The 18445-nt window shown below is 37.0% G+C and overlaps 1 protein-coding gene across 1 annotated transcript; it reads left to right on the top strand.

Moving 5' to 3' along the window:
- The first annotated feature begins 713 nt into the window (after window positions 1-713).
- igfn1.4 (immunoglobulin like and fibronectin type III domain containing 1, tandem duplicate 4) lies at window positions 714-17696 on the top strand. Its single transcript, XM_034707258.1, has 24 exons — window positions 714-745; window positions 1733-1832; window positions 5496-5586; window positions 7063-7185; window positions 7641-7780; window positions 8638-8737; window positions 8966-9047; window positions 9133-9325; window positions 9464-9577; window positions 9967-10135; window positions 10301-10573; window positions 10734-10991; window positions 11275-11316; window positions 12956-13071; window positions 13568-13709; window positions 13798-14091; window positions 14262-14564; window positions 14867-15046; window positions 15144-15272; window positions 15374-15453; window positions 15629-15821; window positions 16368-16664; window positions 16991-17317; window positions 17403-17696. Exons 3-24 carry the CDS (start codon window positions 5541-5543, stop codon window positions 17405-17407), a joined length of 3606 nt encoding a protein of 1201 aa, XP_034563149.1. The 5' UTR covers window positions 714-745; window positions 1733-1832; window positions 5496-5540; the 3' UTR covers window positions 17408-17696.
- The last annotated feature ends 749 nt before the right edge of the window (window positions 17697-18445 follow it).

Below are 18445 nucleotides of genomic sequence, written 5' to 3'. Positions count from 1 at the left end.
ATCGTGCTCTCACAGAGCATAGCTACGTTGTTACTAAGACCACAATAACTGGGTTGTGGTTTACAGTGCCATTACGTCAGACTGCATAAGGAATCTGTATGACACTTTGCATGTAATTAAATATCTTACAACAGATGAATGGATTTGTTGATTGATGGTGACATTGCCATGAATTTGAAAATAAATGCATGCTGATAATTGGGATCCTGCACTACAGCATGTAGAACAATAAACAGAAATCCATTGATCTGTCAATCCAACCCCAAATAAAGCTAACCAAAAGCAATAAGATAACAGTAACCTATTAGAGTAATGGAGGACTTCAACTCCTTAGAATAAACGTATTTGCTGGAATGTTAATCATTTCAATCCGATTATGAGAAAAATAAGTGGGGAGAAAACATGAGACTTACCACTTTACTCATGTGATCATTTTCCATCATAACCAGTGATAATATATACCTTAGGCACCATTTCTCTTTCCACATATTCAGGATTTTTTCCCTCTATCTCCTTAATTGTGATGCACTGCTATGACGTAACTTTGGCTACACCAATTCAGTGACACCTGAGGTAACACTTAAGTTCTGCTGTGAATAGATACTGTATTGACCCCAATGTGGTTGCTTTCCTCAGAATGCATCTGAAAATGGAGATCTTCAAAATTTGGGGTTAAGTAATTATGTCAATATCCATTACAGCAGTGAACAGCAACACGGATCTGTGGTGACGACAGTCGGAAAAAGTGAGTGTACCTCTCGTGACTGGGGCCAGCTGTGACTCAGTGCTATGGTGCCATGGGGATGACAGATGGAGTGACATGGTGAACAAAGTCGCACAAAAGTTGGATAAGCTAACCAAAAAGTGAGGTGGAGTCATGATGCCTTTTTGATTAACTAACTTATTTTTTTAAAAATAGTCCTGAAAAGGGGGTTCATTTTGTAATCAGCGTCAATTTGGCTAATATGGTAATTCATCATATTAAAAGATACCTTTTCCAATAACTGCAGGGTATGTTATGTTTGAGATGAGATTGAACTTTAGGAAGGAGGCCCATAGCTATTTATTGACTGCTTAGACATCCAATAAACACTGTTTATTTTGACTGCTGTCAATAGAAATCATTAGTGTGTCTAAACATGAATATGATATTTTGTTGTTCTCATAATTTCTTAACAGTGTCAGCAGGAGCATGCTTGGCTGTCAACACTAGGCTCCGACTTCAAACTTATTCTTACTCCACAATTCAAGCATAACACAGAACAGACTGACAACTGACTAATTTAACAATGAACAGAACAACGTACGCAAACTGCTAATTTAAATCTAATTTCCTTAAACTACTTTCTAGCTTTGCTTTGATTTAGATTAGTGAAATAATCTGGAAGGCGTATAATTGCTTGCCTGAAAGGAAATATCGGATCAAGGGACACAGGAGAAATACATTTCACTAAGGCAGAATAGTGATTGATGCAGGCTCCATAGAGGTCATAACAAGAATGGTAAAATTCAAATTTTCAGAAAGAAAAACAGTAGTAGCCAGAGAACTCCTTATGTAGCTCATACATTTGTTAAAAATAAGGCACAGTCATGGTTGTGTCATGGTCAGGCATGTAGCCAACCTAAGCGTCCTCTCCTACCCCTGGCTGGAGGATGTGATTTATACCAAAAACAAAAAGCAAACCCCTTTTGGCAGGCACCATGTCTGACAACGTGGGTGCTTGTCGCATAGGCATTCCCCGAAGGACTTAATAGCTCGAAGACCTAGGAGGCAACACTCAAATATCAGACTGAGAAGCAGCACCACTCCAGAGGATCACAGGAGAACTGAGGTAAGTTCATCATTCATCTTACATAGAGCACCACTATTAGATGGAGGTATGTAGTGTATGAGTTTGCTTAAGCCTTTAATACTGAACTAATTGTGTGGCTTGTCCACTCATAACATTTCCTCAAAAGATAAGTCACAGTTAAAGTTAAACTAAGGCGTGTTTGCCCGTTAACACAACTGAGCTGCCTTGTTTATGTGCTCTCTTCTGTAGATGCAATATTTTACTGATTAAGGCTTAATTAAGACTGAATAAAATTGATTCCTTATTTGATTCCTTAGAGCATAATCAAATATTTAATTAATTGAAACTATTAATTGGAGGTCATCATATTGCCTGGAGTCATGTAATGCAAATATATGCTAATGCTTATAATTAAACACGTCTAGTTGCAATAATGGCTCCCAGACACATTTCAAACTAGCTGAAAAAGTTTGAGTGGACACCTGATTTTTCAGCAAAGTCAGTTTTGGCAAGTTGGAATATCAAAATATTTAATATTTATAAACTTAATATAAGGTCATAGACAATACAATTTTAGTTAACAAAATAAAAGCCATTAAAACTGGTAATGATAAGCTGCTTTTAAGATGTCATTGCTAATCTAATAATTTTTACTGATCTAAAGTCAGGTAAAAGTGTCATAGAAACTTCATTCTTTATGAAACTTGCTGCTTGCATTTTTATATTTTCAACTTAAAGTTTCTGCTTTATCTCAACTTGTTTCTCAGGTTTTACAACTACTGAAAATGATACACTGCAAACCTTAAGATCTTTCTGTAACCAAGACAAGCTTGGTAATAACCCATGTTAAGCAACCAGCCACTCTCCACTATTAATCATTTTATGATTCTCTTGCTCTCTGAATGTTCTGTCCCTTGCAGTATTTCAGCAGTGGTCACTCAAGCAGCTGCTAAAGCCTTTAAAGCAACATGCAACACGGGCCAAAAGAAACCAGTAAACCAGTAAAAAACAACTTTCACTGCAAAGGGGGCTGTTTTCTTAGGGCCTGGTCACAGAACCCTTACGAATCGCAAGCAGTCCAAAAACTAACTAGGGCTAAATATTTTAATTTGTACCACCAGCATTCAAAAGCACAGTTTGGTTTCAAAAATAAATGAAGGTCAACAGCATACAATTTGTAGTCATGTGAAGCACATATCATATTTAGAATACACTGTATATGATTACAGCATCATTTACCTTGAGCTTTTTCTGTTACTATATTCAATAACACTTTGAAATATAACACTATCGAGACATCAATCTAGTATCTAGAGAAATTAAGCTGTTTACAATTAGGAAAATATGGAACCCAAGTGTTGAGGTGATCAATAACTTATCTTATTTTCCCTTTTTACCGACTATACTGAGCAGGTTCAAGTGAAGAATGAGTCAACCATCATGTCAGCAGTGATTTACAAGCATATTAAGATGTTCCAGATGGGATGTTCAGTTTTATGTGGCATGTGACCTATCAGATTACAATCCAGTTTTCTCATCTTCCAAAAGACATGGACCATCGACATCCTAGAATGTCAGTCACCTACACTGGGTGGTGCTAGTTTCGTGCAAGTGTTTTATGTGGGTGAGGTCAGGGATAAACATTCCCTGAATAGAAGTTTGATTGTGTTCATGCTTTCAGTAAGACTGTGGCGGTAATTATGTATAAAATGTAATAATGCTAGTGGATCTCATGTCATTGTTGTTGTTGTCATTGACTTACTTGTCATTCATAGTACAAATGTCTATGAATAGCTTGTCTTTACAATAGTAGACCAAATGAAACTAATGTAGTTAAATTAACCTCTTGTTGTTAAAGTTAAGAAGGGTTCTTTCAAACATCTTTAAACATCTGATAGTGATATTTCTCGAAAGTGTACACACTAAAATTTATTGTAAAGTTGTATAGTTTAGATGAGTATGTTTTGATGATTAAAGTCAGGAGTGCTTTAAAATACCACTTTATGGGACCTCATGGCAGTTCGTTTTCAGCAATTGTGATAATGGCAGAGGAGTGTAACAGCAGTAAAGTCATTTGGTCATTCAGCCGGTCTGTCAGCTAGGACTGCGTGTCTTCCTATTCAACATAAAGTATAAGGAGCTTTACACTTTTTTTCAACACCCCCGCTCTTCTATTAGATCAGATGTGCATAGCTAAATTTACATGCAAAGCACAACCCAGTCATGCATTACCTTGACTGTAAACATGCAGACACGTCAAACTGTTTATAGCCTATCGTGGCAGTCAGCAGGGCTCTTCGTCATAAAGCTGGTCTTGTGACAAGCTTGTGTCCATTTGAAAATTACCACTTGAACTGAATAGTTTCCTTAGACATATCAAATAAATAAAAACTCTCTTTAACTGAGATTCCCCATTCCCGAGAATGAGATCGACAACCTATCTACAGTGCTGTGAAAAAGTATTTGCCCCCTTCCTGATTTCTTATCTTTTTGCACATTTTTCTCACTTAAATGTTTCAGATCAAACACATTTTAATATTAGACAAAGATAACCAGAGTAACCAGATAACATTAAATGCAGTTTTTAAATGATGATTTTATTTATTAAAGGGGAAAAAGTTATCTAAACCCACCTGACCCTATGTGAAAAAGTACCCCCCCCATTTTTGTCAGAAACAGAATTGAATGAAAGCAGATTTTTGCAGAGCACTACAATAACAGTCAGTCATATAAAGTCAACACATTCCTAATATATAAAAGGGTTTAACGTGTTGAAACTTTACTGCAGAACTCTTCCATACCCAGCAACACTGAATCCATTACCATTAGTGTTACATCAGTCTATTTTTAAATGTCATCCGTCACTATAAATAAAGTAACGGCGGGTAATGAAAGAAGAGATCAATGTGTATTAGTAGAGATCCCTGCTGCGAATGAAACCAACAGATCATAAAAATGTTAACCTGGTATGTATGTATCATTTGAACAGAAACAACCATGATGATGTTGATGTGACACTGGACACTCCAAATACTCCTGATTTGGGGGATTTGTTTGGTGAATGTGATCATATTCAGCATGCAGACAGCAGCTCCATGGCATGCAGCCACAAATTACCATGTTTTGTGTACCTTCTTACTTTTTTCTGAGTCTGCAGTTGAAACATGGCCAATGCAAAAGTTTCACAACATCTTAAACAAAACAAAAGCAACTTGACAGGCAAAACAATTGCTCCTACAAAAGGCTTAATTTTTGTCTCTATTTCAGTATATCAGGCACACTGAATCAATCAATTTAATTAAATTAATTCAACCCCTGTTGGAACATAAGAACTACAAAACTACACAAACAAATGTACCTTATACCTTATACCCCAGCAGGTTTGCAAAATCTGTCATGTAACTCAACATAAAATTGTCAAACTGGAAAAATAAACTTGCAAAGTTGGTCAAACAATGCACATGTGCACATAAAAGTGTCCGATAAAGAAAAAGTAAAATCAAATCACACCAAAATAGAAATTCTGCCTGAAGAAACTTCCTTGGGATCCTTTGAGGCTATCAGGAGAGGCTTTGCCTCAAGGACATCTGTACACAATCTTTTTAAATCAAAATAGATGCATTTCCAAAAGCATCATGATAATTGAGTAGATCAGTTAAGCACTGAATATTGCACTTAACTCTTGTCCATTGTTTATTGCAGTTGCAGAAATATTTCTAAATCCATCCAGGACTGAGAGGACTCGATATGTTTCGAAAATCTGTAGTGTCGGATGGAACGGCCACTGGCCAAGGTAAGCATTTCAATGCCCCATTTTTCAGTTCATTGAGGAGAAATTCTATTATTGTTGTTTGCCCAATGTCACAACAGCTTACTGATGGCAAACTCTCAAAGTTTATCTACAACAATGAGTAATGGATGGAAGGATGCATGGACGGATGCATGGACGGATGGACGGACGGACGGACGGATGGATGGATGGATGGATGGATGGATGGACAGATGGACAGATGGACAGATGGATGGATGAAGGGACTCATGGATGGATGGATGTAGGGACTCATGGGTGGATGGATGTAGGGACTCATGGATGGATGGATGTAGGGACTCATGGATGGATGGGAATTTAATATTAAGCTAACTTTGTTAATCTGATCCCTTTAGTAGAATCTTATCAAAGTAATGCAATGACACAATTCCAGTAAAACTCATAAAATTGAGAGGAGGTTGGCAAGGAGATGGGTTTCTTAAAAAAATATTCAACCTCACTGTAACACAACTGTTAAAGTTGATTTACAACGTTCAAGGTTACATTTGTTCCAGCAGCAACTGTATGTAAACTGCTAATAGTATGGATACATAGTCTTGAATGGGCAAGTCGCACTTAAGCCTTGAAAATGTGCAAACTAATCACAATGCTGAGAAACAGCAAAACTCTATAATAACTAAAGAACTAAAACACTGCAAAATAAGTGTTTGAATCAGACATTTGAATAAGTACTTTTGTGCACCGATAATCTGAAATTATTTAGACAAACAAGAAAAATACTGCAAATATTGACATGTCTGGCTTCATGTCTGTGATCGTGCCTTATGCACCAAATCTTCCAATGTGCCAATGGAAAGCACCAAATGCTGGTCTAATATTTCATTTTTCTAACCCTAGTTTAGTTATTTAGGTCTTATCTAGAATCAAATGTTGATGCTATGCTGACATATGCTGTATATGCTCTTTTAACATGTGCCTTATCAGGTCCTGATGATATCAATTTCTTTGGTAAAGAAGGTAGGTTTAGGGGACAAGAGAGAAGCCATCCTCAGCTGTCTTTCCCCCCCCCCACTGCTTGCATAGGCATGAAGAACTGATATGCAATGAATTAATTACTATGCAACACACATACCTTTATTATGTGTGTGGATATGTAGGTGCATCACTACATATCTGTTCTCAGGTTGAATTGTAGGCATGGATTCCCAAGGGAAACAGTTCAAAAGATAAAGTTAATGAAATGTAAATGGATTTAACATGTGACATGAGAGAGAGAGCCTTCTCCGCCAGAGCCACATGATAAAAGCTCTGAATGAAATAAACCAATACATTGAGTGACATCAAACATTCTAATACGTCATGTATTAGAATGGGTTTTAGCATGGTTTACCGGAGTGATACGTGGACTATAGAACAACAGCTTTTGAGAGATGAGCAAATTCATGGTTTTCCTTTTTATCGTGTTCAGTTCGTTGACATTTCATTTTCTAATGTTGTCAGTGGGGATCAAGAAGAAATCTAAGGTCCCCGGGGTGATGATTACACAGTTTATTGAGACGCTGCCAGAGGACAAGAGTCATCCAGACTTCACCCGCAAGCCAATTGCTTTGACCATCCAAGAAGGTAGGACTGATAGCATGGGTATAATTTAACCATTAATATAACAAAGTATTCCAAGGTGGAATCTCCATGATTCTGCATAATGGATTTGATCCATGACTTCTGTGCACAGGGTCAGTGGGGTAAGAGCCTTGTCATTCAATAGCCGGAATTATCTGTCAGTCAGACAAAGTTATATACACACTGACTTCAACTCAAAAACAGGGAAAGTGTCAACGATATCAAAAATATGTCTTAATTTTGCAGAAGAGAAATTCCCCCATTTGCATCTGCATATATTTTAAATACCGCCATGGAGTACTTGTTTAATTAGGAAAACATACTGAGTAATACAGTAATACAAGTATGTATTACAAGACAAAATCAACAATAAAGAGAAATAGTTCTAAAGCTTTATTTTGTTTCTCTTTGCTGTTGTCACAAATAATATGTTTGACCTTGTCTTTATCATTCCACAGGCAAATTTGCTTTTTTCAAAGCCATTGTCACTGGAGACCCAACACCATCAGTAACATGGAGCAGAAATAATGGGGATGTGTCTGATACATCCAGATACCAGACAAAATATGATCCAACTTCCAATGAGCATACATTCGAGGCAAGTGATGCAGGCTATCAAATCCCAATTTTTTTTATGCAACAAGCTGCTGATGTAAGGAAGTGGTGAAAAATAGCACAGAGATAGATGGATAAAGAGCGAGAGATTGAGACAGAAAAAGAAGCAGTGGCTATTTGATAACATCATCGTAATCATCCAGTTTGCTTTGTCAGTTATGTTTTGTAAAATATTGGGATTTCACTAATCTTGAGAGAAATACACTCCACAAAGGCATTTTGATGAATAAGGCTCATCTGTAAGCTCGCTGCTGTTTAAGCAGTTACACGTCAGGATGACATCTACAAATTAGGCAGTGTGAACACTCTGTAGCAATATTTCAATCACATTGGTCCGTCATGTAGAAAATGTCACATAGAAATAAAGCTTCATCTATTACTATTATTTGGTACAGTGTAACAGTGTTTAGGGGGCTAAAAGGAAAGATGTGAGACTTGATGTTTATCTTGTAATAAATAATCATTCGGCTGGCTAGACTTTATCACTGGGTGAATTTTAACACATTAACAAACATGCTACTGCTAAGCAAGAGAAAAAAGAAGATGAAATAGATTCATGAGGGTTATTGGGTAGTGGTTGAAATTGTAGCTCTTTTCAGTCCCCAAAATTATTGTAAAAAACACTTCAATACAATTAATTGTGAATAAACCAACTATTAAAAATGATACAACTAACCACAAATGAGATTGTTCTGATTGATATCTTAGATGGCATAATATGATGATGGGGGGGAAATCATATTAAGACACAAAAGGTTGACAGGCATTGACATATATATAAAAGAAATGTCAAAAACTTATCCCACTGGATCAGTTTAATTACACGTCCTTTTTTTCTAGATGCCTAATGTTATGCCAGATCAAGCTGATACCTACAAATGCTTTGCCATAAATGAATTTGGACAAGCCGTGGTCACGGTTATTTTGAATGTCATTGAAGGTAAGAGCGTTTTGCGTAGTTTGGACAATATTAAACATTGTCAATTTATGTTAACTAAATCATGCATTAATTCAGTACTTTAACCTTAATTACCTCACAAACTCAGGTTTTCAGTAAATTATGATGTTTAATGTTTCTACCTTTTACTCTTGAGTGTATTGCACTCTGCAGTTAACTCTGTATGTTAATAATATAGAAATAACGTGAACATCCTCTTTCTGCAATCAGTTGGTTACAAAAAGAACAAAGCCCCCCAACCAGAAGCTGAAGCCAAAGATGGGAATTTTAAGAAAGTACTTAAAAGGAAAAGGTGGGTTTGTATAACAAAAGTTGTTTTTACTTCTTTTTCCATACATTTTTGTTGTAGTGTGTGACCCTTTCTTTTATATATCCAGTAAGATCTGTCCAAAATCTGAGCAGTCTGAGAAGAAAGACGGCGAGATCGATCCTAAATTTTGGGAGCTCTTAATTAGCGCAGAGAAGAAAGATTATGAGAAAATCTGTACTGAGTTTGGAGTAACTGACTTTCGCTGGATGCTTAAGAAACTGAATGAAATGAAGAAGGAAAGAGAAGAAGAACAGGCAGAGGTTTGTTATTCAACCCAGATTATGTGGTTTAATATGGACTATAGACTCTAAAAATATTCACTCCAGTAACACAAGAAACTTCAGTAGCCTGATATGTTCATTTATTAATTTCCTCTGATCTCATTTGTTTTGTCCCAGTTTGTTAAGAACCTGTCCAATCTGAGACCTATTCAAGTCAATGCAGATGGAACTGCATCCTTTGAGTTGGATTTTGACCTTATTGACCCGAGCAGCTCCATATTCCTGTACAAGGTTAGTGTCAAAACAAAAAAGTAACTGTTTCTATTAAACAACCCCAAAGGAATGCACCAAAAATAAATAGGAATATTGGCACTCATTATACAATGTACAATTTTACCACAATCTGGCCATTGTGTTGCTCTAGCTTTCCTTAGAATAGAAAAGATTAAATCATGTTATTGGACAAAATCTAATTTCAAACTCACACATGTGAAAATACTTAATTTGTTAGTTATTTACAAATAAACTCTAGTTTATGGCTCTGGTTTGAGAATAACAATCAGTTGTTTTCCATTTTAAAGCAAATTAATGGTTTACATGTGGCTACTTTCTTGAGGCTATGTTTACAAGCGCAATCTGAAGCATGCCAAAATGAATTACATTTTATATTTCACCAACAGGATGGTGAAATGGTTCCATATACAAAGGATTTAGGAGACAAAATGAAGCATAACCTTAAACAATCTGGGAAGAAGTACATTTTCAGTATGAGAGACCTTATGCCGGATGACGCTGGGCTGTACCAGTTGGATGTGGAGGGTGTGAATATGTTTTCCACTGAATTTAAAAGTAAGTTTTCCACTTAGTCAAATCAAAGGTTGACAGTGGTTTAATGCATGCCACTAAATAAGCCTAATCAACAAAAAAGCTTTAGCTCTGTCTCTTTAAAAATAGTATTGTATGCAGATGTATCCCACTATTCTAATTCACAGTGAATCACTTGTTTTATTTCAGTCCCCACGGTGGATTTCTTGGTGAAAATTCAGGAGGTGAAGGCCATTGAGAGAGAAGATGCCGTTTTTGAATGCGTCCTGTCAAATCCCTTCTCCAAGATTTTGTGGTTTGGCAAGAATTTACCACTGGAACAAGGGGATAAATATGATATACAGGTGTCAGAAGACAAGCTCATTCACCGGCTTGTGGTCAAAGACTGCATGGTGGTGGATAAAGGAATTTATTCGGTCTGTGCAGGAATTAAATCTTGCAATGCATGGCTTATTGTTGAACGTAAGTCATTTTACTAAACAAAACACTGCTACATGACATTTAATAATGAATAATGATAAAGATTTGTAATGAAAAATTCAAAATTGATTATTATTGCTCTTCCTGCCATGATAGGGCATATTTAAATGTGCTTTCAGTGCAAATCTGTTCTCTAATTCAGCTGACAAAGACGCGCAGAAGGGCAAAAAATCTGCAAGAAAAACAACTAAGGCAGGGGGATCTGGTGTGGATCTGCAGAAGGTGGCTCAAGAGCAACAAGTTAAGTTACAGAAGGAGCGAGAGGTAATAAAAGCACAGATTCAAGTGGCAAAAGAAGCTGCAGCAGCTGCACCTCCACCACCACCACCTGAAACCCCCCCAGCTCCTGCACCGACTAAGGCTCCAGAGGAACCTAAAGCACCAAAAGAGCCTGAACCAGGTAAGATGAATGACCTATAGGTTTTTAATATATGGTTTTGAATAAATAAATAAATCCAAACTGTAACTTTTGTAGCTCTAACAGGATATTGAACATTCTACTGAAAGCACCAATATAGATGTGTGTGGTTATTTTCTATTGTAGAAACATCACTGCACAATAACTCTACTATTAGCACCAATAATATTGTTGGATTTTTTTATATCAACAAATTATCAAATCCAAGCATAATGTGCAAAAAAATGTGCAAAGAACTCTAATTACTAGCTTTGATGATTTGCAGTTGAGCCAGCCCCAGTGGAGCCACCACCGGCAGTAAAGACTGGTAAGACACTTTAAGTTCTGTAACAGCCTCAGCATGAACCCAAAGGGGAATTTGACAGCTACATAAAATGTATCAGCTTCAGTATGGCCATTTTTTTTAAATTCTGTTTTCATGTCATGCTATATGTGCATTTTTTTTGATGAACAGTGAACATGGAGAGTAAATAAATACTGAAATTTCACACAATACCGGTACCCAAACACGCTCGGGCTAATTTACATTTTTAAAAGCAAATACACTGGTTTACAAAACATACTTTGTTTTTTATATTTTATTATTGTTTACCACCTTAAATGTGCAGCTATGATATGTCTTCCTTCACAATAGCTATTTAGAGTAAGAAGAGAAACATGTATAATTAACAATACAAATGTTTTCATAATATCTGGAATTGAAATGTCATTCAGAAAAAAAAACACCAGCAGCACCTATAACAACCGACCCTGGAAGTGGTAAGAGAGACAACAGCAGATAATTCAGAACGAAGTTATTGCTCAATCCAGTGTTAATGACTTAATGATGTTGCTGCTGTTAGGCCACCCACCTGAGGAAGCCTGTGGCGGTGATGAACCACTTGCAGATACAGGAGGTGGTATTCAATACTTAAAGTAAAATTTTAACAGACACTGAAAGACTAATAAATAACTAATTATTTTCAGTTTTCATTCAAATCTGTGATTAACAAACAAATTAATTAATCTCTAATCATACAAGAATATATCTGTAACATCTTAGTTTAATTGATACAGTGTACTATCTTAAATCTGCAGTGCGGGACTTTTTTTCTGGCTCTTCTGGCAACGATAGTAATAATAATAATAATACAAATAATGTTGATGCGTTTCCTTTCTCGTCCTTTAGGAATTCTCCATAGCAGAAAAGCTTAACAAAAGATTATTTATCCTCACCTGGCAGACAATTGCATTTGTGTTGGACGGTAGTTCTTCCTTGAAACACCAAGTTGCAAACTTCTTTGATACTTTATAGGTTTCAACCGCAGGGCGGTGGGATTAAACAGACTTTTATTTATAAGCAAAAGACCCGCACTCCAGTTTTAAGCCAAGTGCCAGTTCATATATAACCACAATAACAAAAGGGATCCTTAATGACAACCATCTATTAACAGTAGTATATTATAGCAATATATTACTATTAATAATAACATTAATATATTACTACTCTTCTAAAGCCTCTCACTGTTCAAAAATGTCAATGTCTTCTTGGAAAGTCTTGTGAGTTCACTGGGATTTGTTAAAGTTTGCTGCTTTTTCCTCGCTTAATTTTAATGCCACTAACTTGTTGCAACTTGTGTTTTTCATAAACTTCCAAATTAGATAACACTTAAATTTGAATTAAGCACAATAGAATTATGGAACCATAGACTGCATTTAATTACAAAGCAACAAATTAAAATTGTTGTTTTAGTGCAAGTTTTTTGTTATACTCTTTATTGATTACTTTCCTGGCTGTTCATCCTTTAATGTTAATTAACTCCTTGGAAAGCATATAGTAGAATTTTGGCAATCATTTATAAGTATTACACTTGTTCTTGGATGTATTTATTTAGTAACATGCTGGAATATAAGCTGCTCTATACAAATAGGTAAAATGGACATTAACTATGTTCTATCTTGTCTAGACCCTGAAATTACTTGTGGGCTGTCAGATATCTACTGTCTTCATGGAAAGCCAGCTGAGTTATCAGTTATGATGAACATGGACTGTGAAGGCGCCTGGTTTAAAGATGGAGAGCCGGTAAATTACATTGCATGTACACCAGTCAACATTATGACCACAGATAGGTGAAGTTAGCAACACTGATTATCTCTGTACAATGTTACCAGTGGGTGGGATATATAAGTTGGCATGTGAACCTTTTGTTCTTGAGGTTGATGTGTTGAAAGCAAGAAATGGTAAGATTAGAGTGACTCTGACAAGACGACTGGGTCAGATCTCCAAAACTGCAACTCTTGGGGGATGAACCTAGTCTTTAGCGGTTAGTACTTCCCAAAGGTGGTCCAAAAGAGAAAAACCAGTGAACCAGCAGTAGGGTCATGGGCAGCCAATGCTTATTGATGTGCAGGAGGGGGGGGGGGGGGGGGGGGGGCTGGCTCGTGAGGTTTGATCCGAAAAGACAGCTACTGGAGCTAAAACTTATGGATGTTTTTTTTTAGTTTCTTCTTTCTTTTTGCAAACATGGCATAGAAATACCAATAAAATTAAGGTCTGCCTTTCATTTTGGATTTGCTAGCTAAATTCAGGTTGTGGAGTTACCATAACCAGAGATGGAACGAGTCACAAACTGGCAATTCAAAGCTGCAAAGATGACGACTCTGGAGTTTATCGTTTCGTAACGGGGGATACGAGTACCCAAGGAAAGGTCACTGTTGGAGGTATGATTTTTCAACTAATCTAGAACAGAGTATAAAACGGCACAATAGTTGCTGTGCATCACACTTCATTACCTTTCTTGATTCACAGATGTACCTGAGTTTGACCCTGATGACCTTCACAAGTTCTCCAAACCAGTGATCATAAGAGTGGGCCAGAATGCTGCTTTTAAGATGCCCTTTCCTCCTCAGGAGTCTTTGGTTGTCAGTTGGTTCAAGGATAGTACTGAGATCAAAGACGGTGGAGGAGTTAAAATTGTGAGGGAGCCAAATCACAGTCGGCTACTGCTCAGAGACTGTCTGCGGACAGACGCAGGGGAAATAAAGATCCAACTCAGAAACCCCTTTGGGTCTGTGGAGGCAACATCTCGGCTTATTGTGCTTGGTATGGCAACAGAAAAATATGATGAGAAAAACAAGGAAAACAGAGATGAAGAAACATTATTTGAATATTTTTTTTACATTAATGTATGTTTAACTTGAACAAACAATTCTAATTACAAAGCATTGCCTCTGAAGCACTACCCTTAAATATAACACTTTTCTTAATAACAGATCGGCCAGGTCCACCAGAGGGCCCGGTGGAGATTGTGGAATCCACCTCGTCTATCATTGAGATTGAATGGAAACCTCCAAAAGACGATGGAGGCTCCCCTGTTACCAACTATATCATAGAACGGCAACAGACAGGACAGTCTCTATGGACAAAACTTGGAGATGTCTCAGCTGACAAGACCTCCTTCAGAGACAGGAATGTGACGCATGGAAAAAAGTACAACTACCGCATCTCTGCAGAAAACCCTGAGGGACTCAGTGACCCCCTGGAGACCGCTGATAGCATTATGGCAGGCATAATGAGTGAGCATAAAAAAAAGTCTCATTAAACACTTCTCAGCAAATTTCATCTTAATTTTCCTCAGGTTGTAATAATAAAAATGCCTTTGGACAGGTTCTGTGATCGCTTTAAATCATTTATCATTTTAACCATTTTGTAATTGTAGAAACCCATCCTTTAATTTTTACTGGAATACTTGCTTCATCCCCAAGAGGAAAAGTCTAAATGAAATATAGATGACCTCAATTTATTCCACATCTTTTATAACAAGTTAATTATTAATTATGAGCTTACTTGATTAAATAGACTACTTGTCATTCCTAAGTACTCTCCGGACCACCTGGTGCCCCACAAGTGGTTAGTGCCTCAAAGACCTGCATCAACTTGACCTGGACCCCTCCAGAGGATGACAGAGGAGTGCCAATCATTGGCTACCAATTGGAGAAACGAAAGAAGGACACAACTCAGTGGCTTGCACTGAATGCAGTTAATGAGCCCATTGAAGGTTTCATATACTACTTGCACATACTATTAATATTTAATAAAAAGGAAATTTCCCTCTTTTATTTCCTTTTTTTAAAAAATGAAATCTCTTTTTTTAGATGTGAAGTACGCAGTTAAAGATATCACTGAAGGAGCAGAGTATGAGTTCAGAGTTTCAGCCATAAATGAGTCTGGAGCCGGAGATCTTAGCCCTCCCTCTGCAATGGTGTGTGCCAAGAATCCCAACAGTGAGTAATTAACGTCCTTCCTACTGCATAATAAAAATTTAAACAGTGTCTGGAGTTTGCTCCTTGTCTATATCTAACGTTTTCTGTGTATCTCTATACAGTGAGACCTTGTTTTAAAGACCCCGAGGACTTCATTGTTGTTAGAGCAGGAAATTCTGCACGTGTAAAAATCTGCTATGAGGTAAGAGTATGGTGTATATTATAAACAGGGGAATTCCTCTGTGGAAGGAATCCTAAATCTTTCTTGAAAGTCTGTACTTTAAATCTTAGTCCCCTAATTCCAGCCATGTCATATTAATCATATCACAAATATCTCACTACATTTCATCTCATTTGACTTATAATGATATATCCAGGGTGAACCTCCTCCTGAGATCACCTGGCTGATGGATGATGAGCCAATATCTCCATGGATTCATATCATCAACACAGAGGGAATGTCTCAGCTTGTGATTCCGTCTTCAAAGCGCTCAGATTCAGCCATTTACACTATCAAAGCCAAAAACTCAGTGGGTGAGGCTTCCTTCGACGTTGAGGTTAGAGTCACAGGTAAGAACAGATAACAGGGTTTGACACAATCACTGCCACAAAGAAAAGATATCTGATGAACAAAAAATTCTGGTTTTGTTTTCTTTGTAAAGATATTAACTGTGATTACCTTTCTCAAGGTAAGAAAATGATCAGGAAATGAGTTAAAATGTAATTGAGGAAATGAGTTAAAATGTAATTGCTTTAATTTTTTTCTCATCCGACCAGCCAGTTACAGAATTTACATCAACAGTGGATAATATTAGATTGTAAATATTTTGCCAATTCCATGTGAATGACCTACCAGTGTATTGGAAGCCCAACGTCAAACCCTAATCAATATTGAGCAATCTGTAAATGGAATTGGAAACACAATTCTAAAGGAGTTACACAAAATAGTGAGAGATTATCTGAAAAGAGTGCTTGCAAGTCTGACTTGGCTATTGATGAAGGTAAGTTTAAAAAGTGTTAATTACAACTTTATGGAGTGGCGGTAGGGCAAATGTTTCGCAACTGATGATATTCCTCTCTTAGTAATGCTCTAAAACTTATCATATCTGATGCTAGATGAACCCAAGACTCCAGGTCCAGTGGAGTTGGAGCAAACAGTTCAAGGAAAAGTGGTGGTATCATGGGCTCCCTCTCCAGACCAGGAGCTTGACGACCGCTTGTGCTACATGGTGTGTCAACATGACTCCAACACCAGAGTGTGGAAGACTGTAGCAGACCGCCTCTTTACTAACGAATATACTGCCAACAACATCCTTTCTGGGGTAGAGTACCATTTCCGAGTCTATGCCAAGAATGATATGGGTCTTTCTGATCCATCTCAGTCACCAACATGGGGCGTCAATAGCAACAGAGGTGGGTTGTTACAGTTGTTCTAATTTGGTTGTGTTTGATGTTGAGCCTTATTATTATTGTGCAACTCTTGGCATGCTGAATAAGTGATCAGGGTAAAAATTAATATTGTTAAACATAAACATGTTCGCATCGTCAATGTTGGCTTATTATGTTGGCATAAGTACAACCTTAACATGACTTTAGACTTGTATCACACAATAGTACACAATTCCCAAATAGGTTTATTTTGGTGATTAAGTGGTACATATTTAAAATAGTTTTGGACCTTTGCTGATAAATGCCACTTTCAATGATTTCCTTCTCTTCTTTTTTTTTTTTCCAACAAGTTCAAAGCCCATCAAATGGAGTTACTTCAACTGAGATCTGCTTTGAAAGGCCTCCATCCATTCTGGTGCCTCTTAAAGTCCACACACCGCCAGAAGGCTACCAACTATACATGACATGCGCTGTCCGAGGATGCCCTACACCAACTGTATCCTGGTACTTGAATGACATCTGTATCAATTTAGACAGTAACTACTACATTACCAACTCATTTGGTGTGTGCTCCATGTACATTCTGAGAGTCCGACAAAAGGACAGCGGTGAATATAGAGTTGTTGCAGTGAACCCCCTCGGCAAGGCAGAGTGTTCGACTAAACTTATTGTCAAAGGTACGGATCGTAGAAGTTGGATTCTTTGCAGAATTGAATTTGTTGTTTCCCCTTATTTTGCTAATCTTCTACTTTTTCTTTACAGATTAGACTGGCATGAGGGCTTTTATCAGCTTTTCCTCCAAGTGATTTTTTTCCTGGAATATAAGCAGAATAGTGGAATGTTTTCATCCACTTTTACGCTTGGATTGAAAGTGTGACTATTATGTAAAGTGATGGTAAAACTAATTTAAAAAGTCTAAATACTAATTTATTAATTTTATTTTAATGCCAACGATTTACAAGATTTAGCCTGTCATACAAAAATATTTTCTTCTCAGCACAAGTAAGATTACAACTTATGGTACAAATAAATGTGTCAAAATGTTCTTGTTCCTGTTACAATTGAAATAAATCAACAAATTGTCTGATGAGTGTTTTTCTTTCTGGTTATGTTTTATCACTTAGTAAACATAATAACTTGCAAAGGCAAGCATGATCACTAAACTAACAGCCAGAATCAAACTCAGTGGGCAATGTCTAAACAACTAATGTTTCTAGCATGTACTGGCAGTTACAGCACATCATGGTACAATATTCAGCCCCCATGAACATAGTGTATATTATCCCTACCCGGTCTCTAAAAAAATTCCCTCAAATAAACCAGTCCTATAACATCTACAGTCTAATAACCAGAACAGTCTGATAGACATGTATGTGTAACAGCTCATATTTCCGATATGGAAAAAAGCCTCTAACATACATGCATTGTGATCACCTTGCATGCTGTATTTGACTGACAAGGCCAACACAAATAAATTCAACGGTGTACACTTTACAACCATATTACATTCTATGCTTAGGAATAGAATGTTCACTGTGAACAAGGAGCAAAGATGCCAATTTTAACACATTGCATTTAACCTATTGTTCTTCATCTGTTGGTCTGATAAACAAAATAATGCCCACAAAATATGTATCTGTCCAGTACCCACAGGAACAGTTAGGATCTGTTGTAAAAGTGTAATACAGCCCTTTCCTTTATGAACACACATATCTGTTCGTTTCAATTTTATTTGAAAAGCCAAAGAGAGAATGTTACGTTTCTTGACTTGTGAGTGCATTTCACAATACTACCACTTGAATTTG

This window comes from Notolabrus celidotus, chromosome 1 (assembly GCF_009762535.1).
Source record: "Notolabrus celidotus isolate fNotCel1 chromosome 1, fNotCel1.pri, whole genome shotgun sequence".
In the NCBI taxonomy this organism is placed as follows: Eukaryota; Metazoa; Chordata; class Actinopteri; order Labriformes; family Labridae; genus Notolabrus; species Notolabrus celidotus.
The sequence above is the reverse complement of the archived record's forward strand: the minus strand, read 5'-3'. Positions and strand labels throughout refer to the sequence as shown.

What these genes read in the sequence shown, in the direction of transcription:
- igfn1.4 (XM_034707258.1), top strand. Translation starts at nt 5,541, where the DNA reads ATGTTTCGAAAATCTGTAGTGTCGGATGGAACGGCCACTGGCCAAG. An exon ending in GCTCCATATTCCTGTACAAG is followed by an intron (nt 9,578 to 9,966) that starts GTTAGTGTCAAA and finishes TTTCACCAACAG; the next exon opens with GATGGTGAAATGGTTCCATA. An exon ending in ACCAAAAGAGCCTGAACCAG is followed by an intron (nt 10,992 to 11,274) that starts GTAAGATGAATG and finishes GATGATTTGCAG; the next exon opens with TTGAGCCAGCCCCAGTGGAG.